General features: G+C 46.1%; 2 protein-coding genes across 4 annotated transcripts in view; both read right to left on the bottom strand.

Annotated features, from left to right (window-relative positions):
* EPG5 (ectopic P-granules autophagy protein 5 homolog) overlaps positions 1-14,047 on the bottom strand; it is a 67,203-nt gene extending 53,156 nt beyond the window's left edge. For all 3 annotated transcript variants that reach the window (XM_019531818.1, XM_019531819.1, XM_019531820.1), the window contains exons 1-9: positions 13,958-14,047; positions 9,601-10,548; positions 6,493-6,736; positions 5,324-5,460; positions 4,555-4,662; positions 3,846-3,919; positions 2,529-2,631; positions 1,819-1,933; positions 1,033-1,183 (exon numbers count right to left, since the gene is read on the bottom strand). In XM_019531818.1, the coding sequence (XP_019387363.1) occupies positions 1,033-1,183; positions 1,819-1,933; positions 2,529-2,631; positions 3,846-3,919; positions 4,555-4,662; positions 5,324-5,460; positions 6,493-6,736; positions 9,601-10,548; positions 13,958-14,020 (1,943 nt within the window). In that variant the 5' untranslated portion in view covers positions 14,021-14,047. The remainder of the gene's footprint in view (positions 1-1,032; positions 1,184-1,818; positions 1,934-2,528; positions 2,632-3,845; positions 3,920-4,554; positions 4,663-5,323; positions 5,461-6,492; positions 6,737-9,600; positions 10,549-13,957) is intronic.
* Positions 14,048-20,053: 6,006 nt separating this feature from the next.
* Positions 20,054-25,040, bottom strand: part of PSTPIP2 (proline-serine-threonine phosphatase interacting protein 2) — a 55,953-nt gene continuing 50,966 nt past the window's right edge. Inside the window, exons 13-15 of the mRNA XM_019531817.1 lie at positions 23,070-23,104; positions 21,702-21,759; positions 20,054-21,219 (exon numbers count right to left, since the gene is read on the bottom strand). Coding sequence (XP_019387362.1) covers positions 21,710-21,759; positions 23,070-23,104 — 85 coding nt within the window. The 3' untranslated portion in view covers positions 20,054-21,219; positions 21,702-21,709. The remainder of the gene's footprint in view (positions 21,220-21,701; positions 21,760-23,069; positions 23,105-25,040) is intronic.

Below are 25,040 nucleotides of genomic sequence, written 5' to 3'. Positions count from 1 at the left end.
AAAAGGAAATGAGATTGGTCAAGCAAGACCTACCCGCAACAAGCCCGTGCTGGCTGTCCCTTAGGATGTTGGCGTCGGCCAGTCCATTAAGGATGGCCTCTTTAATAAACTTTTCTAAGATCTTCCCCGGGATAGAAGTCAGGTTGTTGGGCCTATAGTTTGCCGGATCCACTTTCCTCCCTTTCTTGAAGACAGGCGCCACATTGGCTGCCTTCCAGTCTTCGGGCACTACACCAGAGCGCCAGGAGTTCTCAAATGTTCCAGACTCTCATGCCAGCTGGTTCCTTGAGCTGGCAAACTTCAAAGCAACAGGCTACCTAGGTAGATTTACTGCTCTGACCAGCATTGATCTTCAGCCCCAAAAGGAAAGGCACAAATGAGAACATGACTAAAAAATGCATTTTATATGGTGGTTTCCAGCCTCTCTTGGTGCCCTTTGGAGAGACAAACACACATGCTCCTGGGTGTACTGTGCATCAGTAGAACTGACAGACAACAGCCTGTTCTCTGTCCACATCCTACTTGCTTTCCCTTTACATTCTGCTCTCACTTGGTGGTCTCCAAGATAACAAAACAATACATACTTCACAGGGTATAGGAGCAACACTGGTGGCTCAGAAGGGGTGTATTTTTTTTAGGAAACCCTGTGTTCCATAATGCTGTGGAACCCACCCCAGCCAAGGAGGGAAGGCAGGCACCTCTCAACTAAATACCTGCTGTTTAACTACTAGTAAAAAAGGATTAAGTCTGTATTACTCAGCTTTCCCCTTGTCTCTACTTCACCACCCCATGTTGTGAGCTGGCTGCTCCATAGGGTTTCAATTACTGAACAGGAGGGCTTCAGTAACTGAACTTACCACTGAAAAAAGGTGCATTGCAATCACCTGTGTAACAACTAAATTCTCTCACACAACTGAGCACACCTGCAACGTATGGCACATCTAAAAAAGTTATTCCCTTCCCTCTTATAACCAAAGATAAGAAAGAGTCTCTGAAGACTGACAACAGAGGAAAGCAAGCAGTTCCTCTTACTTGATCAGATGACCAATTCGTTTTACAAACTGCCGGTAGCGTGCTCTGTTAAATGTTTCCAGCCCCACAGCTAGAAGCTCCACTAAGGACTCTGCAAAGGCAAAGATCTTCATCATCTCCTGGGGAGTTGTTTTTTCAGGAAAATAATCACCTAAAAAACAACGAACATGCCAAGCCATAAGCTTCAAAGAAACCTGTAAGTAACCTAAAAATCTTAATAAGCAACAGAAGCAACACAGGAAGGATCTGTTTTCTGCCATCTATTTAAATTTAGTTCATGAATACTAGCATATCGCAGATGGATTCACTGTAAATTCTAAGCATGCACATATAAATAACCTGTATACTGTATATAAGAGCTCCTGCAAGCACTCCGAGTGTCTGGACAAAGATAGACAAGAATAACAGAGCAAACAAAAACCTATGAAAATGCAAGAGCAAGATGATATATGTCACAGTCCAAGGAAAAAAGAGACTAGATCTGAAAAGTGTAACCAATAATAGAAATAAAAATCACTGAACAGATTACAGTGGAGGAAATCTAGTCCTCCGCAGTAAAATGGAGGATGTCTCTTAGACCCACAACCTGTTTGGTAGTTAAAATCATTCTGTATTCACAATAAAGTCCACTTCAGTCATGTCTATTTAAATAAGGATTTTTTGAAACAAGAACTGTTTTCAACTCTGCGCACAGTGCCTAGCACAAGTGTGGGACCATTTTTAGTTTACCGTTAAGCACTACCACAATAAACACAATTAATAGTAACTCTTTAGCAACTGATTCACCTTTAGAGTTAAACCCAAGAAAATGCTGAAATAATTCATGAAATGGGAACTGTGACAAAAGGACAATCAAGTCATCTTCCAAAAGCAGAATCCAACTTGCTTCAGGATCTTCATCCTATAGGGAAAGAAATTGAGAAAACTGAATTAGCTTTCCCCAGGAGAAAAAGATATAGTAAACAGACCTAACTATTGTACAGCCTAATGCCAATCTTCTTTTGATGGAAGTCAAGGAAAGGTCATACAAAAAATACTTTGGTCATCTTCCATCACCTCATACATCCATGCTTCTATTCCCCTTTCCTGTGCACTCATATATAACATAAACTATCAAGAATGAAGAAAGGTCTGAAATGACCATCAAGGTACAAAAAGAAACCAGGCTGGCCTGCAATGCGTAACAACCAAAAAGAAACAAGTATTCAGATCTATTTCCCTGCTATTAAAGAAAAGAAGCAGTGTTCACAACTATTCTTAGAACAGTTATTTCAGCTAGAATGCCTCAAGCAACTGAAATCACTGATGCATATTCACTACTGGAGATTCAATAATATATATTTTACAAAGGGGATAGAGGTGAAAATGTTGGTTAAAATGAAAGTCTGTAACAGAAGATCATTCAGTTTTCTACCCTCCTTGCCCCATTGCTTCACTCAATCTGTAAAATATGGATAAGCCAAAGCATTAGGAGGGTTTGTTTCCTTTTAAAGTACCTCTTCTCCTCCTTCGTCTACTAAAGTCCAGTTACCAGATTCTTTTCCTGATGAGGAAGTTCTTTCATATGGCTTCATATGGCACATATAGTCTGCTCGATTTCTGGGGAATAAAAATTCATTACACATGAAAGTCGGTCTTTGATAAATTAGAACATTTTATTTTAAGGTCGCAGGCTAATCATTCTTTTTCTTTTAAAACCTTTAAAAAACAAATACAGGACCAAGAAACTAACAAGCATGGTCAACACTTCTGGTGCGGAAGCAAAGTTATTGGGTGATAAACATTCACTCCCAAGCTGGTTACAAAATTTACGGTACGCTGAAACGTGCAAGTTGCTATTGTCCCTGTATTACGAAACAGCTTATTTTCCAGAATCTGGACACACATCAAAACGTGTTCACCAATTTCCAGATTTTCAGACCCTGACATGGCTTCCTAGGCATCTCAGTAGGACTACTGCACAAGTCATTATGCACTGAAGTCAAATCTCTGATAGACCTTCAACTAAACAGGAGCATCAGATAAGTTCAGACAGACGATCTACACTCAACTGAGACAACTTCAAAAATATCTATCACCTGTATGAGAACAGAACATTTTAAAATATCTTTTATCAGACCAACTGTATAGGTGAGAGACATCTGATAGTTTTTCAGGACAAAGCACCCTTTCTCAGTTTGTGCCAGAAAGCTTATCTAACCTGTCTCCCCAACTATACAGCAGTCGGTTCAATAAAAAAAAAAAAAAAAAAAAAATCCCCTTGCCATTCAGGAATTTCCTGTATCATTACAGTTACAATACCACATATCACTTGTACTTCCTCCTTAATACACTTAGAAAAATTCCTACAAAACTGATTCAGTTCAGTTAGCTGCATCCAAAGACCCAAAGGCTTTAACTCCCATAATGCAGTACACACACAAATATGCTCCATTAAAACCCTGTAATCTTTGTTCTTCTTTGCTGTTTGTTACCGTAGCAGAACACTTTAGCTCAACATTAATAGGAAAAGCAAGGTATGCATCAGGCATATGCCATAAATCGCTCTACATATTTGGCACCTAAAAAGATGCAAAACAAAAGATGCACTAAAGGTCCAAAAGGTGCAATACCATGCTTATTAACTTTCTTAAATTGGAAAGAGATCATAATAAGGGGTAAGTTAATAAAAGGTTTGGGACTTAACCATTTATACGCCCATTTTTACATTTATTTTGTGGGTCACCCACTCCACACAGTTAGAAAACTGAATGTGTTTAGTATTTATCTGTGTTTTCAGAATAAGTTTCCAAATTCACCTCTTCCACACTTACTTGACAGGAGACATAAGCAAGGCAAGGGACTGCATAAAATGAAAGACGCCTGATGGTTTATCCAAGACTTTGATCTGAAATTGAACAGAGATTTCAATCAAAGCAAATCCAACTTCCGTTTCAGCTAAAAATTGGGTTTTCATATATATGGATCTTATCATTTTTAACTGTCTAACATGATTTGTGTCTCAGTACAACTGATCCAAGGTAGAAGTAGGTCAAATAAAAACAAGACAACTCCTGCCCTTAGCTGGAGATGTTGCTATGATGCAGGCTTGGGAGGACCGTCTCCAACAGAAGGATATGCTAAAGAAGTTGGGAGGGGGAAACACACCACTATCAAACCCTCAAAGAAAGATCTGATGCTTTTTGGGGCTGCCTTCACCTACTAGTACCCCTATGTGGATAGAAGGAAGGGGAAAAACTATGGTGATTGCCTCAGTGCCCCTCTGCTGGTGTTTCAGATCCTCCCCATGTGGTACTTCAGTTATGAATAACAGTCTCTCCTTTCCTGGAGCAGCCAAGCGTATGGCTAGCTCAGAGGTCTGCACCCTATTTGAGGGCTGAATGTCTCAGGACCGGTAGGGTCTGAATGCCCCAAATCTGCAAGCTCTAATAGCTGGAGTCGCTAGAGGAGCCAAGTACAGTCCTTCCCTCTGGGTGCCAGCCCCCAGGACCTGCCCAAGCAAAGAGAATTAAACAATCACACCTGGATGAACGGAACTGCCCACTTGCTGACGCCTGCTGGGCATCGAAGGATATGGTTCAAAAGGAAAAGGTGGTCCCCTGGGCAGCCCACTCTCTGCAACACTGACACCTAAATAACAAAGGGAATTTTGTCAGAGGCATTTCAGCCACGGCTCCTTTACAACCTTGTTTTATAATCAGTTACCTTCTGACTCCAACACACCTCTGGTCCCTATACAGAATGCCAGATCACCAATACTTTGAAGAGGACAACACTGAAGGCCTACTTGCTAGATAGGCAAGGTTCTTTGGGTAGATGTGATATCTTTTATTAGACCAACTGTGTAGTTGGAAGAAAGTTCTTTCCAAGTTTTTGGGTGCAAATCACCCTTCTTCAGGCATAGGAAGTCTCTCTCTGCTGTTCACCATACAAAGAATTTTATACAAATGTACTTTCCACAAGAAGGAATAATAGTGAAAATGTCAGACTGACATGCCTTAAGACCTCTCCCTCCAACATAAGTAAAATCAACCAAGAGACTCCTCATGTTACCCTCTTCACACAACTGGACCACTTTCGGGTTCTCCAGGTTCAAGGTCTTTACAAGGCCTTTCAATCAGAAGCACCAATGAGGCAGTCAATTTGCAATACTGTTTTTAGGAATGTGGGCACTCTCTGCTTATTACTGGGAAAAAGTCACAAAACACATGCCAGTTACATTATCAGAGGTAGGTGGCAGGACTTAGTCAGCTTTAAGAAAACAGCTGCAACTCCATGCATGCTCCCTTACCAGCCTCTGCAGCCAAAGGAGAAGATCACTCTGGAACTGGGGATCATCGACAACTCTACGCATGAAACTGAAGAGGACACTGATGCATTCTTTCAAGTGACCCAAGTCTGCAGAAAGGTTTTCTGGGTGCTTTGGAACTGAAAACCAGAAACAGAATTAGACCTCCTACGCCACTTTTTAGAGCCATGCCATCTCGGTTGGGGGAAATAAATTGTTTGTTCCCTGTCCCTCTCTATGTTGTATACAAGGTATTCAGATCTACACAGCTCCTTTCTAAAATTATAGTTTAAAAATATAATTATTAAAATTATTAGAAAGCTACTTCTCAAAACAAGTGTCGTTTTCCCTTTCAGGAAAATAAAACTTGTGTACCTTCCCTCCCCCCCACCACTGAAGCATGTCATTTTCTCTTTATGGATATGGAGTTAATAAGAAGACATGAAGGAAAATGAATCTTCTTAGCTCAGAAAGATTGGACAAGAATAACTTGACACATTTCTTCAGAAGGTGGCAGATTTTCTAGACAAAAGAAAATGCTGTAGATCTTGAACTTCAATAAATCATTGGTTGTATCATGTGTTACATTGGGAAGTACAGTATAGATTAAAAGGGCAACTAGCGTGAGCATGGTAAGGAAGGTAAAGAACCTGGATAAAAGGAAGTCAAATGCAAATTATCCCCCACCACTTCAGTGCAGCTGGCACTGCCAGTCTTCAGGCTTCCCTTTCCTCATCCCTGAAGGTACGGCTAGAAAACCCAGTTGCAGGACCCCATAGCAAGACGACCTGGGAGACCTGGCACCAACGGTGCAGCAGCTGGGGGTGAGGAAAGACAGTGCAATGTGCAGGGGATGGGGTCTGGCACAGCCCCATCACATAGCATGGTGGGGGGATGCCCGTGTGGTACAGTTCAACACAGCATGCAGCTACAGCTTGCAGCCACTCAGACATTGGACAGTCCTGACCTAAACGGTCCTTTCCAGTCCTGTGGTCCTATACAAGTGAAACTAGTGGCACTGCATGCATGCACACGCATGCACACTCAGTTCTGACATGAAGGACGAATACTCTGAAATAGAGAGTCCAGCCACAGAACTCCAGAACGAAAACTCAGCTACAGTATTCTGCATTTAATGGACATCACAGGCCGATCCCCAGATACTGACACACCTTGCTCTTGCTTCTGAAGAGCCACAGATCTCAGCAGGGAGGAGCTGTTGAGCAATCTGTAGATATAAGACTCCACCTGCAAGCGGGACAACACTGAAGTGTACAAGTGCAGCGCAAGCGTCTGATGTATGTGCTCTGCTTTGGCTTCAAACAATCTCTTTAGTTCTCCCAAGACACTTTCATTCATTTCTACTGTCTGGTAGCGATGATAGCCTGACACTTTGCATTGATCTTCACACACACCCTGCAAAGAGAAAGAGGTTTACATACAAAGGATTTTTTTTTAGTGTTCTTATAAGAATCTGTGCTTACACACAGCTTTTTTGCTACAGATTTCAAACTTTTTTTTCAATAGTATACTCATTTCAGACAAGAAAAAAAGGAAGCTAAGACCCATTCTTGAAAGTCGATTCTGATTTTGGCTGTCCCACTTAATTTTCAGTGATGGCTGACACCAGAGTGGATGGGTGCCCTCTGCCTCTGGGAAATCAAGCCCTACAAACATGCCAGTACTCAAAAATTAGGATAAATTTGGGTCTGACTTGTTCAAAACCAAACAGTAAGTCAGTGGCAGAGGTAAGAACAGATAAGGATCAAATCCCTTTATTCACAGCTTCAATCCAGTACAGGGCACCTGCTTCTTAACAAACAACAAATTTCTATAAAGACCCAGAGCCTCTTTTAAAGCTACAAAATGCACCCAAATACTTACAGTGCTTTGCTACACTACAGCCCTGGGTATTCACATTAAGCTGCTACGGCATAGTTTAAAACTAGCTAAACAGCACTCCAACTTTTTTCAAACTGAAAAAATTGACTGGGGCCTTCCTCTATTACATCCCTAATTCTTTACTAAATTATTCTGCCCATGTCATTCTTTCATCCAGCTATGCAATAAGCCTCAAAGCATGCACCGAGCAAGGCTGATTTAGACCTGTTCACACTACCTGTGGTAATTTGCATTAGCTCATTAGAGCAGAAAATCATTAATTAATTGATATGAACAAGGTATAATTGTTCTGTACATATGCGATACATTTGGGACAGAGTGTATTTTCCTTGAATGAACTTCTTGGTATCAAGGATGCGTGTGTTTCTTTCCCTCACGTTTGCCTGTAGGCAGCCTTATTTGTACATAGCAGGATCCGAAAATAAGCTGTAAACCAACTGGTTCAGCTAACAGCATAATAAGTAATAAGGCTGTGAGGATATTAGGAGTGTAGATGAGGCATGCTGAACATAAATACAAAATGCAGTGTCAGAGCAAACCCAGTATTTACATGTCTACTTACACCAACAGCGCCCAACCTTTTTGCCCCATGGGCTAGATGTGTAGTGTCCAGCCTGATTGTGGGATGGAACTGGCTGGCAGGCTAGATCTGGTGCACAGAGCAAGCATAGCAGGGCCCTGATCTGGCTGTGTAGAAGGAGAGGTAGGAGCATGGCCTGGCCCAGATCCAGCTGCCAGGGAAGGGGGACAGCGGGATGGGAATTTGGCAGAGGGGGAAGGATGGTAGTATTAAATTAACATGGTTTCCCTGCCACCAAATTTTGTAATCTGTGAAGACCCCTAACTTGCACAATATCCCTCTAAGGACCCTGTCACATGAGGCATTTATCACACGTTTCATTTCAATCGTAGTAAGTACCGTGTTGTAATAAAAGTTGGTGCATTCCGAGCAGTCGTGTAGCAATGCTTACTCTGATCTCAGCCTGCTCGGGACAGGACTGGAGAAAGCTGGGCCCAACCTCCCCACCACCGCACCACAGGGCCCAACCTCCCCACCACCGCACCACTGCCCCTAGAATGGGGTATGGTAGCTCACAACATATCTGCCCGTGAAGACATACAACCCCTACACCCAGGGCCTGTGCCCTCACAGCCACATGCCCAGCCTGCTGGGCAACTTGGGTCTCTGCTGCTTGCAGAGGGAGTCACAGAGAGAGGGTGCCGTGCCTGCCACTGGATCTGCAGGGCAAGCCAGGTCTCTGCCACTAGCAGTCTAGACCTACCTCTGGTGCAATGGGTTGGGACCAATAATCAGCTAATTGTTGGTCCTAACCCCAATACCACAATGGAATCTCAAATTTGTATCATCTACACGGAGCAATTCAATAGCTAACATGTGTTACTTAGCAGGCTCTGGAGATACTCCTCCTATGGACTGTCATAAGTTTGCTATGATATGATCACACTCAACACATCTTACTGCCTGAATGTGCAGACATTGTCACTTTAAGTGCAATAATCTGTCATAAGGGTAACATGTGACAAACCTCTAAAAAGAGAATGGCACCTTTACAGTTAGACCCTCCTGAGTTTCTCCTTCTACAGCAAGAACTGGAGAGAATTCACAGCCATGCAGCTCAATCCATGAGAGAAATAGTGAAGGCTGTTGCATGGAAGAGCCTTGGGCACCTGTGCTCGCTCTGGGCAGAATCTGATAGCACAGCAGCATGAGCACCTCTACCACTCCCGCTACAACCTCCACTACTCTTGAATGTCTCCACTTTTTCCTTGCATAGTAAAGGGCCTATACAGTCAAACCTTGCATACCAATGCACAGCTGGAATACCAAGTTATGGGACAGGGCTGTCTCTGGGATATAGAGGGAAAATAAAAACCCTCTACTGCCAGTGGCAACTATGGAGCCACAAAGATACTGCAGATCTAAAGTAACAGTCTATGAAAACAGGCATTATCCCTCCTTTCCTCCTATGCTGAAAAACTAGACCGCATTGTTTCCCCACAACCCCCAAGACAACCAAGCCAGTTCCAGTGCATATGGAATGAGGGTGACAAAAATTATCAGGATAGGCAGAATTCATGTGGCTACATCCAGGAGTTTTAGCATCATAGGTCACCAAGAGGGAATCCTGTGCTATACTTTCCGGACAAGTTTAAATCAGGGGGGTACAAATATATCTATGTAATGAACATGACTTAAAACAACTAAGGGTTTATTTTCCTTCATACAGAAAGAGACACCAGCCAAGGTCACTCTCTCTTTGAACAAACACACTGAAATATCAAACATCCACATTCAGCAGAGCATACGCCTAGGACAACGGCCTTGCTGTATTCAAAAGCAACTTCAGGCACAACACCTGGACAGCCTGCTGCTCCTCCTTAAATGTCCATAACCTGCCCTTGGCACTTTGGCAGTCCGATGTCATAGCCTGTAGTCCCGCCTCAGCCAACAGCAGCTGCTTCCTGCAGCGCAAATAGTTCAGGAGCAATTCATGAAACTCATGTCTCTCCTGGTGAGCAACATTCTCAAATTCTTCCACGTAAGAATCAATATTCTCCAACCACGAAAAGGGCTCAAAAATTTTCAGCTGCTCTTTGGTAAACGGCACCAGTTCCGGTTCAGTTAGGATCTCGGGATACAGCCTTTCGCTACGTAACAGTGGTTTAACAGCGATGACGGTTGGTTTCTCATGGGACAATTCAGCTGATAGGTCTGGATACAGAGTTTTCAACTTTGAGTGTTGAACACACTCTTTGGCTTCTTTACAAGGCTGAGACACAGCAGCAGGTAACTCCTCTGAAGGATGGCCATCAGGTTTTTTAACACCTTGTGCCTTCTCAGTTTGTCCGTCCTGAATAATTCCCATCAGCATCTGCATGCCAGTGGCACTGGATTGAAAAGTGCTGGCTGACAGGCCACAGTCTGTAGATTCATTAGCAGCTATTCCCCTAAAGCTCTGGGGTTTGTCCAATTTACTGCTAGTGTTTTCCTCAGGGTCCTCCCTGCATTCCTCATGCAAAGGAATGGCTTCAGATTCTTTCCTGTGGGTTGGAGACCCTGGTTTAGTTGTCTGGGATCCTTCCTCTGCCAAGGTTAATGAAGCCAAGGGAACATCAACTACATGATTCACATTCTGTCCATCCTCTGCATCATCACTGAGGCAAATCTCTGTAAACTCTTCAGTATGTTCCACCTGTGCTGCACTACCGTGAGAAGACACTTCTTCGTGTCTGGCTGGAGCAGGGATGAAGACGTCATTCAAATCCTGTTTCCGGGGCTCTTCGCTACACGTTTTCTTTTTTTCCTAGAAATAAATTAACAGGACATGTCAGGCATCTGGCACAAAGGAATGAGTAACCAAAACATCCAGCATCTGCCCTGCGCTGCAGGAAGCCTCCAGCATACATTACCAGGCAACGTGCCACACTCTTAAATATAAGAAATGCACACTTCAATTAAGAGGTATGCCAACTGTAGTTACTCAGCCACTCTTTTCAATTACTGCATCCATACTATGGAATTCAACTAAGCACATAGATTTGAGTACATAAGATTTCCACTCGCCATCCCAAACGTAGCAAATATTACACACGACTTTCAGTGCAAAATTTGTTACAGTTTGTGCTCAAGACTAAATAACCTAATCCCTCCAGTTTTAAATCTCCTACTGGGATTCAAATTTTTATTTAGAGAACAGTTATGTGTTGCTAATAACTCACATAACAGGAACATGGAAAACCTTAACTTTCAGTCCCTATTGTTCCTGACATCCCTCCTGAGCCTTTAGCACTGCCCTATACTTCAATGGAAAGCACAGTTCCCTGGCATTTTCTCACTCCTGTTTCTCCTATACACCTGATCTCCAACTGTGGTCTGCAGACTGAAAACAAAATTTAAAATATTGATTCTGACTGTGATAAGTTTGTGGTAACATTTTACAAGTCTGATGAGAATATGTTAAGAATTTATATTCATACACCTAAATTTGGAGCCGATATCAACCTTGCAGGGTCCATCTAACACCCACTGATTCTGTCAAGCTACCCATACTGCGGCAATTTGACCAGGAATTACCCAACATAAAACAGTCAAAAAGCTAAATAAAGAGAATAGACATGCTAGTTTCAAATTAAGGGTTCTCCTTTAAATAACCACTAGTTCTTACTGAATGGAGGGTTTTATGCCTCTGAGGATCCAAACAGCTAACCCAGCAGCTATGCTCAAGAGTGGTCATGTTACCTCATTGCTGAAACACAAGTATGCAGAGTGCTCACACCAAACAGGAACAGAAAGTGATACAAGCACCCCTTCCAGAAGCTGAAGTCCAGGAAGGAAAAGACTAAATGTGGAGTGCGTAACTGAGGAAATACCAGGAAAGTTTGTTTACGCAGTTTATTATGCAATAAAACTCCAGAATCATCATGTGACAGAAGTTACAAAAGGAAGGACCGAAGAACTCTCAATCCTTGCAGAGCAGCAGAAAGAAAAATGAGGCAACTGCCACAAGGAATCAAGTTTCCAGCACTTATTAACAATTTCACACATTCCTTAGTCAAGCAAAACCACATATCAGCTGCTTGATCAGGCCTCAGATAAGAACAACGTCAGGATCTGGGCCTCAAATGTCCTAGTATGTTTGCTTTCCCCAAACCCTTTGACTTGCAAAGCAGCTGCAAGTCTGTGTTTCAAGAACAGAACAGTTTGCTTTTGTATCCTAGGGGTCCTAAGGATCTGTTCACTTACAGTCCAACATCCAACACCCAGTACGCAACCAAGACAACAGGCTGCCTGCCCTTGATGCTCACAACTTAAAGCTCCATCACACAATCTTTGTTCACATGAACTCCCATTGTCCCGTATCAGTGTATACAGACAAAAAGATAGATATCCCTCTCATCTATGTGTCTAACCATCCATGACCTATCTATCTAAAAAGCCAACTAGAATTTCATCCAAGAAAAGGTTGCAGCACCAGGCATTGCACTGAGACACCCCCTGTTGCTTTATCCTGCTTCAACTGGAAACACAGAACACAGACCACCTTCTTATTGGGCGCTTGTACAATACATGCTGCAATGAGAATGGCGTCCCCAGGCACTACTGCAGTAAGCAACTATACGGGACAGGGGCAAGGAAAAGACATCAGTAAGTGCACGAGGGAGCGTAGCTGAGGGAGCTGGTTAGCATTCCTGCTGGATACTTGGGGGTGTAAGTTCAATATTAGGTTGACTACTGCCAATGTTCTTGCTGTGTGAAAGATGGACTTAAAAGGAGAGAGACAGTGACTGGTATAAACGATTATGGGGCTCAGGGACCGCATGAAAGAACGCATAAAGACAGGAACGAAATGAAGATGCATGCGAAGCAAATAAGTGGAAGGCTGCGGTATACCAAAGCACTGTGTGTAGGAATCTGAAAGCCATGAAATGCAAGGAAGCCACAGAGGAAGATGAAGCAGCTGCTTAGTGGGTATGGGGCAGAGCGGTGTAGAGCGCTGCTCGCGTAGGGTCACTGCCTATTAAATTACTACTAAGCCAATTCTCACCATCTTATCAAAGAAACATAGGCAGCAATTAAGATTCACACTTGCCCAGACTTCATCTCCCCAGCAACCCTCAGCAGCTTTGCCACCTTGCTGCATTTCGTTTCACATTCCCAGCAGTGCAGTTGCTCAGCTTTGCCCATTGTAGCCTTTATAAAAAAGCCTTTCCCAAAACCTTCAGACTCAACTTCTCAGTTTCACAACTGAGACACTTCGGAGCTGGGTATTTCAGTTTGGGGTCGAAGAACGCTGCCTGTCCTGCCCCTCGAGGATCCCTGCAGTTCGGCTGGGCCAAACCAGAGCTGTCCCTGACATGAGAGAGCCCCAGCTTATGCTTGTGATAGCCCAGGCTGAACACAGCCACCAAAGGGTGCTACAAAGCAACACCTCGCATTCACAGTGCTCCCGGTTAAAGGGAAAACACCCCTGTGTCCCATGCAAACTGGACCTCACGTCTGACCTCACACCTGCTTAACCAGAAAGTGGGTGTAAATATGGATCACCAGCAGCATTCTCACTGCACAAGGAGGCTAGTAATTACCTCCTTCGGCATCCCGTTTGTCAGGTAGTCGCCAGAATTAGCTAAGTATCTACTTGATAGCATTCGGATAGGAAAAAGCCCTACAGCTTATCCACCGAGCGCAGAAGAGACGATCTAAATAGAAGGGGAGGGCTGAGGTTTCCACAACCTCCCCGTCCCACAACATCACTTCTGAATGGCCACACGGGACAGGAGCTAATCCTCTGGTGCTCCAGTCACCTGAACAACGAAATGCCCAACCATCAGGAGAGACAGCTGCTGATCACTGTCGGCAAAGCAGCCCAGGGCATGTGAACCCTTCCATGCTGGCCACAAACACTGAAGAGTGAAGGAACAACACCCTTCCCCCCCCCCCAGCAGGAGGCCGTGCAGGCTGTAAACAAGCCGCGCCTGGGTGCTATTAGAGAAGAGCCGTTTCTGTGCCTAGGCCGCGGCGGTGACCCGGGCCCTTCGGGAATACAGCAGGTGCTGGACGTCTGTCGTCTTTCCTTCTCCACAACATGGCTTTGGGAGACGCCAGGGCCTGGCCCCGCGCCAAGATCCCACCCGCCGCCCCGGCCCCACCCGGCACCTGCCGCCCCGGGGGCTTCCAGCGCGCGATGGACAGACCCGTCCCCGGCAGCCCCGCACCTTGGCCTTGCTGCGGCCGGACTTGGCGCGGGCCCGGCGGGCGGGCCGCACGGCCTCCGCCATCCCTTCCGCTCCGCTCGGTCCCAGCCGGATGCGCGCGGCGCCCGGAGCCTCTGCGCCAATCAGCGCGCGGCGCTACGGGGGCCGAAGAGGGACAGGCGGGGGCGGCGGCAGGGAGCGAGCAGCGCCCCCTGTGGCGGGACGGGGGAGTGCGGGGGAGCGGCGCCACCTCCCGTCCGGGCACATCTCTCTGCACACGCACACGTACACACCTGTGCATACACCCCTGCACACCTTCACGCGTGCGCACACACACTCACCCCTGTACACACACACCCCCACATACCCACCTGTGCATACACACTTGCACATGCACACATGCCTGTGCATACACCCCTCCATACAACCATACACACCTGCACTCACCCCTGTACACCTTCAAATGTGCACGCACACACATCTACACCTGCACACACCCACCCACATACCCCTGCACACACACAAGGCCTGCACACACCCCTGCACACCTTTGCATGCGCGCACACACACACAAGCCTACACCTGCGCACAGCCACCCACACACTCCTGGACACACCCCTGCACACCTCTACGCATGCGCACACAGACATCTCTACGCCCACGCACACACCTCCCTGTACACCCACATACACACACACCCCTGCACCTACCCACCCACCCACACCGACACAAACAGCCTGCACACCTTCACACATGCATACACACACCTCTGCACCTGCAATCACCCCTGTACACACAAACACACATTTGCACCCACCCACTCACTCTTGCACACACATACACCCCTGCACACATGTGGCCTGCACACACCCCTGCACACCTCTGCACTCCCACATACACTCACCCCTGCACACCCACGGACAGGTGGATCCAGCGGGGTGGGGTGAGAGGGCAGTGGCAGCCTGGGGGCTTGTTTCCGAGTCCCGGAAGCAGGTAAGACACCCCCGCCTCCATGCTTAGAGGCAGGTCCCTTCCCCCCTTCCTCCTCCTGCTGCTGCTGCTGCTGTTTTTCCCTATCCCAGGACCAGGGAAGCTCCCAGACCAGGACAGTTTGGTCCTGGTGTTTTCCAAGGCCCCCTCCCCTCCATCCCCTACCTGTGCTGCTGCTACTGCTCTCCTTGCTGTCCCTGCCAGGGAAGCCTCCAAACCCCTGCTGCCTGCTGCAGCCAGTGCTGGGCTCAGCTGGGAGCAGCAGAGGGGATGGATAGCGGGGTTCTCCCTTCCCATCCTACACCTGGGGGCCAGGGAGGGTGGGGGAAGGGAAGGCCTCTGCCCATTGCTGCTGCTGGCCCTGTCCCAGCTGAGCCCAGCACAAGGGGCTTGGAAACTTCCCTGGCCTGGGACAGCAAGGAAAGCAGCAGCCGGAGGTGTGAGAAGGGGAGAGTGATTCACAGCTGTTGTGGGACTTTAAAAACATCTGCAGAGGCTCTAGCTAGCATCGTGGTCTTCCCTCACCAGTGGGTGAAGAGGGAGGAGGCTGGGAGCAGGGTGCAGCCACTGCTGCAGTGAGGGTGGCTGCTCCCACACCTCTCCTTTGCCAAATTCTGGATCTGCCCCTGCACACGCACAGTCCACACCCCGCAGGCTTTCGGGGGGGGAGGGGGTTATTAAAAATTGGTCATTCTAATAAAAGGTAGAAAACAGCTGGTGGAACATGTTCAATTGACATTTTATTAATTCTCCAGGAAGAAAAGAAGCTCCAGCAAGAACCGGCTTCGCTAGCATTACACGGACAATAGCAATGTGCAGCCCAGAGACAAAGCAGCCCCCGAGTTGTGAATCGGTTGTGACACCCAGCAACTGACCCGTGAGAGACAGCACACGGGTAACGGGCACAGGCCAACTCAGCCGTTTCCTACACACAACACTCAGTCCTGTGCAGGTATAAGGAACTCTGCAAACGGTTTGGTTTAGGCCCTCCCCCTCCCCCCCGGCACTCGTATGGCTCCACGGTTACAATATTATTGGTCAGTATTGATTTTAATCCAGGCGCTCTCTCATTGGATCATTGGATCTAGCTGCGCTGGTTGAATGGGATCCAGCCGGCAGTTGAAAGGATGTCAGTGTACATGGCTGCAACAAGGCCCATTGCACCAGGCCTAAAAATCCTAGCCCGGCAGGCAGTGGGTATAATAAAGACCATGGATGACTGTCTGTTCTTAGCATGCCCTGGATCAAACAGGACCTTCCCACCATATTAAAGCAAAATTTATCAACTATCCTGTACATATGCAAATGTGGCTTTAATTAGCATTAATGAGAATTACACTAACAGAAAAGAGGGGAGGGGGCAGATTCCTTCTCTTTCTCCTTCAAGTGCCTTGTTACAAGAGCTGTATTTGGTAGCCATCCGTGTTGGTCTGAGACAAAAGAAATGCAAACCTCTAAAACTCTTGGTTCAGATTTCTTAGCTGCTGTAATAAAAGGTATCATCTCTGAACCAAGAGTTTTAGAGGCTTGCATTTCCTGTTACAAGAGCAATGCATTCACTGATGGGCTGTTTTCTGGTGCCACAGCTTAGCTAACCAAAAACCCTTGCCAGTGACTAAGATTTTCTCCTGAGTCACACTGCAGTCACTTACCTGACACGAAGGTCTCTGCTACATTCTGCATTAATCACAGCGGTGGAAATTATAGTGATGTCAGTTAGAGTTGATGGGATGAAAATAAGGAATACACCACTGCAATTTGCAATGCAGACCAGAATGAGCTGTGCTATTTTCCAAAAGAGCTTACGTTCTCCTTTTGTTTGATTACCCAATTGATGTGTGTGTTTCCAGCACATCGCCAAAGAATCTTTGTATTGCAAGGTCAGTATAATATTCGGAAAGGTTTTGGTTTTTGTTTGTTTGTTTTATTAAAATGATTGCTTCCTCTAGCAGCCTGTAAGAATATCAGGCTTTGGGCTCACATACATTGAATGAGAGGTTGTTCTGGTGATGTAATACTCGGTATTCTCAAGTGAGGGGGAGGAAATCACAGTGGAGTTGGTCAATGATGAAGTTTTGCAGATTCAGACCAAAATCTCCTTTCTATCTATAGCTAATCAAGTTTCACTTGAGCCTGATTATGCTAAATCTCTAAATAAATACAGTTCAAGTCTAAATTTTGCAGGCACTATTTGCACTGCCCAGCCTTGTCATTTTTAGTTTGAAATGACCCATATTCCCCAGTTTTGTCACAAAATGAAAATAAAGTCTTTACACATATGCCAATCTGACCAGAAGAATTTAGATATCCGACCCATCATTGAGGGGTCTTAGCTTCTTGCTGTCAATGGTTTTCTTAAACATCTTGCAAGATACAATTCAAAGAGTGTGGATTTGGGCAGGGGTGTAGGAAAAGAGGAATAACAGCTTGTTTCCCTTGAGGTTAAAGGTAAGGAAGGCAAATATTTGATGATTTGTACTTTACAATTTCTAGCGGCTTTATGTCAGAGTGTAAATGGAGTGAAGGAATGTGCAGCCAACAATCTCAACAAACTTGAAACAAAGGGATTACATTGACTTTGAGTCCTCACGAGTGGGAACGTGCATACTCCTGGGGACAAACAGCAACAACAGTGTGTGCCGCTGCTACTTGTCCCCGGGGAGCACCTGTGCCACGCATGCTCCGGCACACAGCATGTTGCCCCGGATTGGGTAGGGGAGACGGGCCAGCAGCTGTGTTGGCCCCATCAGCCTTACGTGGGAGTCCTGGAGGCCTCTAGGAGCTGCAGCCAAGGCAATCCAGCAGCAGGGAGCCTGGCCAATACCTGGAGTGTGGCTCTGGATGGCCAGGCTCCAGTTTTGGACAGGACACACTATCACCCCCCACTTTTTTTAGGTGTAGGGTTTTTTGACCTCAGGATCTTATGATGTCAACCCCCACTTTTCCCCCTGCTGCTGCAAATTAGCAGCACAGGGATCGCCTGCACATGTGGCATGCAGGTCTGCAGTGCCACATACTGTACATCCACACTCATCTGGCTGTACCCTAAAGGTCCTTTTGAAAAACACATTAACAAACCCTGCTGCATTTATTGCAGAAATGGAACAACAAATAGTAGTAACTACCGGTAATACTCCTTTTTCTCCCCATCTATTTTCAGGACCAAAGAGACTGTCAAACCCTTTGAACAAGCAAAGCTGAGGTGCATTTAATCCCTCCATCTTTCAGAAGGGGTTCAAGGGTCCTGCTGCATGGCCTCCATTAAAATCTTACTGTTAACAGCCAGAAAACCACTCCATTGTTGTGGAGGTAAAAAGCTTTTTGGAGACAAGCAGCTAACTCAGGGGTTGTCAACACGTGGAATTATTCCAGAAAAGCTCCACGTGTGGACGCCCCTGTTCCAAAACAAGAACACCTTGCTCTGCTTTAGCTTAATCCAAAGGGCTTGCCTGGACATAGATGTAGTATACAATAGCAATTCTGAGCTAATCATTCATGCAGACACTTGGGGAACTAGACTGGAGTGACTATGACACTTCAAATTTAGTCTTATTCTTTAATCACTTCCTCATATAGACAAGCCCAGGCAAAAATTAGTGTTCAGATGAAGTTACTTAATGTTAGCTATTGCTGTTTAACTTCATATCCTACCTTCATACAAACTAAGTGTCAAGTATAAGCGAGCCTTAAAACCATCTATTGACCTCAGGTGGCCTAGAAACTCCAGCAAAAAGGAACTTCTTCAGAACATCGATGCTTATACAAGAGATTTGACCTTACTCCAGTGACACCTCCATAATCCTGAAAATAATGTTTTACATTTAAATCAGGATTCAAATCTCTTTCTATACCTATCAGATTGGAATGACTTTCGGTCAGTTTTCAGCAGGGTAGATCCAAAATGCTACTGTTTAAAAATATACATTCATTCCATTATATCAGTAGGTGTGTTGTATTAAGATATACTGTATTGTTCTGATTTTAGGTCTACCTTTTTTAATCCAAAAGAACCATTTAAAAAAAAAAGTTGTGTTCAACATATGGGGAAGACTGACCTATAATCAGAAACATATACTGTGCAGGGGTACGAGCCCCCTCCCCTCTCCCCCCCCGCCCTTGTACTTGCAGTATTTTTGTGCATGTAGAAAACCTAAGACTTTTTTTCCCATGTAATTCTTATGTTAGTAACGTTAGTCAATTTAACCCATCAGGTACTTTTCTTGGCTATCCGATTCCCATGTGGGTCTTGGTAGTGTTATAGTGGTGTTGCAGTTGTGATAGTCCCGAAATTATGCAGGAAGCAAAGAGTTCTTAAGGTGATATCTTTTGTTGGCCCGTCGGCATAGCTGGGATAGTTAGGCAAGTTTCAAATGCAAGACATTCTTCATCAGGTCTAAGCAGTAAAAGTCATCACAGAATAGTAAAAAATGGTTTCTCTCTTCTGAGGGGGGCGGAAAATAGGCTAATAGTAATTCAAGGTCTTTATCTGTAGTTACCGTATTTGCAGGGGAAAAAAGTTGTGTCTCCTAAAGCTGAACCAGAAAATGCTGGGTCAACTTATAATCGGAACAGTATGGTACAGCGCTTGCCGTTAGCGACTAGAACCAAGAGTCGCTGGAAAGCAGAAGTCCATATTCCATCAAAGTCAAGGTCAGTGCTGAGGTGCAATTGGAGGTTGGTGTGGGAGACGAGGCACAGCATGGAGGATTGCCTGCGATGGCCGTCTCGCATCGGAGCCCCAAACAAGGGAGTGGTCCACCTTAGCACCTCATTGCTACAAGGAACAGCACTGTTAGGTATTAACAGAGAGAGCCCTTGTGGGAGCATCAGCAGAAATATCAAGAGAACAAGACTTGGATGAGTAGATGGCTATCGGAAGAGGATTGCAAAGGTAGAATTGGGAGGGCTCAGATCAGGAGAAAAGATGCACTGGAAGACGTCAGCTTCTCTGCTTACATTGAGCCAGCTCTAATCAGTGTGTACAGACCTTTGCACATAAACGTGTCACAGGATTATAGACTACAGGGGTGGAAGGGCTCTTATAAATCCACCCCTATGACCCCAACAAAGTACATTCCAAAACACACAAGTCTCAAATCTGAAGTTTTAATATATATATTTTAAAACTAAAGCTACAATCAATTTACAATCAATTTCTTCTTTAAAATTATACAGGGATATTTAAGAGTCTTTTTTAAATACAATTTTTTTCTATGAACCCACTTTGGACAGTGCATTACAATGTAGCAGGACAGAATGAATTGTACTGAATGGTTTGGACTCTTTTCCATGCAAAGAAACAAAGCAAAGCCCCAGAAGTTTGTGATTTCAGGTGCACGCAGAATCATGTAGGTGCGCACGAAGAGCACAAGGAGTCTGATGTGGAATCCACCCTGTTGCTTTAAGTTAAGAAATCAGCACATTCACACACTCACCAAGAGCTGGGCAGAAGCACGCACGCTTTAGTGTTTGTGTGCCTGAATCAAAGTAGTATCAGATCTCCCCAGTGAAGATGAACATCAGCTGTGAAAAATTCAGATCAGGACATGAGTTTTAGGACTCCAGATCATCTCTAGAAGCCAAATGAGTTCCTAATAGGGACAAGATCCCAAATCACTGATGCCAAACAGGAATTCTGCCATGGACTTCGACGGGAAAAGGAGCAGGCCCCCAAAGGGCTGTTGGGAGGAGTGTTCAGGAAGTGGAAACAGGAATGAGCTTGCCTACAGTTCAGCTCAGAACTTGCCCTTGGTGAAAATCCAGAGGAACAGATCAAACCCAGCCGCTGATCTTACTTCCATCACCGGGCTACGAGCAATTCCGCGCTGCCCAAAGCACTGCACGCAGTTCCCACCGCAGCGCTGGTGCGGCACGTGCGAGTTCTCAACCACAAAGACATGAGAGATTTTTTTTTAATGTATTTTTCCAGATGCCTGTAGATCTTTCCACATCAAGAAGGTATCACCAACCCCCAGAGCAGCACGTGGGAGATGCCATGGTACCTGTGGCTCCTGCTCAAGGATTCTTTTTGCTTGTTCGTTTCTGATCACGAACGAGAGACATCAGTCCTTGGAGTTTGTGGATGTGAAAGAGGAAAGACGTCGGGTTGCCTGGGGTCTTTCATCCAAAATGTATACAATAGGGATGGCAGGACTCTTTAAAATATTTTTAAAAGGAGAAACAGTTCAGGTCTGCATCACTGCGTCCAACATACAAAATGCAAGTGGGTACGCTGCCTCTGACAAGCTGATCGAACAGCGACTTCTCGTGCTCAGAGACGCTGCTGCGAGACCCTAAAAGAGCAGAGGGACATTGCCAAAGTCAATGAAAGAAACTTCAAGCAGAATCAGACATAACAATGGATGGCTGAGGGGAAGGGAATGGGAAAAGCAACCTGTTAAACCACTTACCTCACCTGGCCACCAGTGCAGAGCTGTTCACTCACTGCTTAACACACCCTTTAAAGACCCAAATGACAGGGCTTCCAGGTTCCCCGAGGCCACTAGTCTGCAGTCTTACCATCTAAACCAGGGGTGGGCAATTATTTTGGGTGGAGGGCTGCTTACTGAGTTTTGGCAAGGCAACGAGGGCCACATGACAGGCAGCCAGAGGCAGATAAATATCAATTTTCTAGATTTTTTAGGAGCCCAGCAGGCCAGATAGAATGACCTGGCCAGCTGCGTCCAGCCACTGGGAAGCTTCCTTCGATATCCCAACTCTCCTCATTCTAAAATAGTCTCACCTTAGTAGTTAATTCAAGAACTAAAATACTTACAAATAATGCTAGTGGTGTATTAAACTGTAGCCGTCAATTGTAGCATAATCGGAATCACCTGTGAGAGAAGGAGCTCATTATATTTGTGCTCTGCAATAGTGGTTGTCATGAGATTTCAAAGCCAAAAGGAGGTGAGTGCCATTCTCCCCATTTTACAGATAAGGAAGCTGGGAGGTGACAGGACCCTTGGTCCCTAGGGTCTGCCATTAGTTCACATCACAAAGTTAAAAAAATGCTCTGAGTAAGGAAGGTTTCAAATCGCAGATCTAGAGATGGGCTCCCTCAAAGTTCAGGGTTGTTCTGACCTGGGGCTTTGGTAGGAACTTCCTTCTGCTTGAAATCCTGCCCCCCGCCTCAAAAAAAAAAAAATCAATGGCCAGGCCTATGATTTCAGTCTCTTTCTGAGAAAAGTTTGCAGGTGTCACTGGAGAGACCAGCAGGCAGGATTATAAGGGAAATAAGAGAGACGGATGAACCCACTACCACCGATCCACAGGCAGAAACACTCCAGAGCAGTGGTTCTCAACCTTTTTAGGCTCGAAGCACCCTTCATGGGACTCAAGACACCTCTTAGAAAATGCCAGGTCTTAGTTTTCACTCATTTTTTTGACTACAGAAAAATAAGAGCAATTCTTTTCTCACAAAGAACTCAGAAAGACCCCACCGGCCAGAACATTTTTAATCTATGGATTCCCATTGGAAATTTCTGGGTTTATACTACACATGGTATTTGCACACCTAATGGTGCTTGCATTGAGTGGCACCCTTGAAAGGGGTTGACAATCATCAGGCTAGGGGATTCTCTGGCTCCCCTGGCAGTGGGGCTGTGTGATGTGGAGGCAATGAACATTAGGCGGTGGTTGGAGAGGGGAATAGAGGTCCTTGGCAGAGGGAACAAGCTGTGACTGAGGAGAGGCTGAGCCCGGGAGATTTCCACGTGGTAGTCTGGACGTACCTAGCATGATGCATGGTACATCCAGTACATGGTAAGGAGTGTTTCAGTTTTGTTTTACCATACTCGGTTGTCAAAGCAGTTGATCGCTTTTTCTGTTTCATACCATTTGTTCTTCCTTGTGATTAACTCGCTTTCCTCCTGTTCCTTTATCAAAGTGCCCATGGTAAATGGAGATTTCTGGGCAAATTAATAACCTGGGCACACCCACCCAGCAAACTGGGGGACCAGTAAAGCTTATACAAACCCAAGGTGCATCTCTGGGATCATCCCAACACTCCAGGATTTTGTCCCACCCACCTGCGGCAGAATTACAGCTGAGAAAGCATTGGGATATGCCCACCCCAGTAGGACTTAAAGTACAAGAAAAGAGGGTTTAAACCATGCAATTGCTACAATGCTGTGCGGTCACTCACCTGGCCCGCTGGTTGGGATTGGCAGCGGCCCCCTCCTGCATGGACACAAGCGGAAAAGGCAAAATGGTTTGATGTTTTCATAGTAAGCAATTCTAGGCTGTTTCTTCCCAGGCTAACTTGACCCCACTGCAGGGCCCAGAGACTGAGCAGCTGCCATGAACTGCAAGACCTTGGTTGGCTTGGGTTTTTACAATGCCCCTGTTGCAGAACCTGCTACGAATCACCTGCAAAGTAACTACCGACAAAGTTGCAAGAATCCTCCCTTCCTGGCCCCAAGCCTTCCACAACTCAGGGAGTCTTTATTGTAAAGGGATCCGCTTGGGGCTCTTACAGCAAAATACCAGGGATGTCAGTCTAAAAGAAACCTGAGAACACATACGGTCTCGCCACCCTCTCCAAGCCTTCATTCCAGCTCCCTACCCCAGCTCCCTTCTCTGGGCTGTCAAGTCCCTTACTCTTCCCAGCTTTCAACCTCAGTGATCAGATTCTCTCCTGTATCAGGGGTGTCAAACATATGCCCCATAGGCCAGATCTGGACCATGGTGCCCAAGGGTCTGGACCATTTGTCTTACATTTCATAGATTTCATAGACATTTGGGCCGGAAGGGACCCCAGAGGATCATCGAGTCCAGCCCACTGCCCCAGGGGCAGGAAGTCATCTGGGGTCATAGGATCCCAGCAAGATAAGCATCCAAATGTCTCTTGAACACATTCAAAGTAGGTGCTTGAACCACCTCTGGCAGCAGTCTATTCCAGACCTTGGAGGCTTGGACAGTAAAGAAGTTCTTCCTTATGTCTAGCCTGAAATGGTCATGGTGGAGTTTGTGACCATTCAACCTTGTCATCCCTTGGGGCGCTCTGGTGAACAAACGTTCCCCCAGATCCTGGTGGTCACCCCGATAAACTTATAGGTGGCCATCAGATCACTCCTGAGCCTGCGCTTTTCCAGGCTAAAGAGTCCCATGGCTCTCAGCCTGTCATTGTAAGGTCTGTTTTCCTGACCTCTGATCATGCGCGTGGCTCTCCTCTGGACTCTCTCAAGCTTCTCCACATCCTTTTTGAATTGTGGAGCCCAAAACTGGATGCAGTACTCCAGCTGCGGCCTCACCAAGGCTGAGTACGAGGGGAGAATGATGTCCTGGGATTTGCTTGAGAAGCATCTATGGATGCAGCCCAGTGTTTTGCTCACTTTACTAGCTGCAGCATCGCATTGCAGGCTCATGTTCATCTTGTAGTCAACGATGACCCCCAAGTCTCTTTCTTCCCTAGTGCTAGCCAGCATAGCACTGCCGAGCCTATATGCATGCTGCGGGTTTTTCTTCCCAAAGTGGAGAACCTTGCATTTTTCAGTATTAAACACCATCAGGTTCTCATCCGCCCATTTCCTGAGCCTGTCAAGGTCAGCCTGGATCACCCTCCTGTCTTCAGGTGTGGACACTTTACCCCAGAATTACGTGACGTGTATCTAGCCAGAGTTCAGTCACAGCCTTGGCTGTCCTGGTTTGCTCCCTGCAGGTCCGAACCAGTGCATCAACCCTGCATCGCAGACGGCATCTGGCATGCAGGCCGAACCCAGTGCCACGGGCTTTGCTTGCATCACAGTGGGGCTGGTCTGGGGTGCAAGTCGCACGTGGTGCCCGTGCCAAATCAGCCTTGCACTCTGGCTCCAGCACGCACGGACAGCCTGGGACCCGATCCAAACCAGCCCTAAAGCCAGCATGCAGGGCTAAGCTGATGGGATGCCACACGCAGCCTGCACCTCAGACTGTGCAGTGCCCATAGCACTGGGTCCAGCCAATGTGCTATGTGCAGAGCAGGCCCTGGACCAGGGCCAATATATACCATGCACAGGAGACTGGCATGGACCAGCCCCTCTGGTGCACAGCCCTGGTCCAGCCCACACATCATCTGGCCAGGGGGACTGGATGAGTTTGACACCCCTGACCTGTACATACTCTCAACCTGATCCAA

This window comes from Crocodylus porosus, unplaced genomic scaffold, assembly GCF_001723895.1.
Source record: "Crocodylus porosus isolate Cpor-Errol unplaced genomic scaffold, CroPor_comp1, whole genome shotgun sequence".
Lineage (NCBI taxonomy): Eukaryota > Metazoa > Chordata > Crocodylia > Crocodylidae > Crocodylus > Crocodylus porosus.
This window is presented reverse-complemented; position numbering and strand designations above follow the sequence as displayed.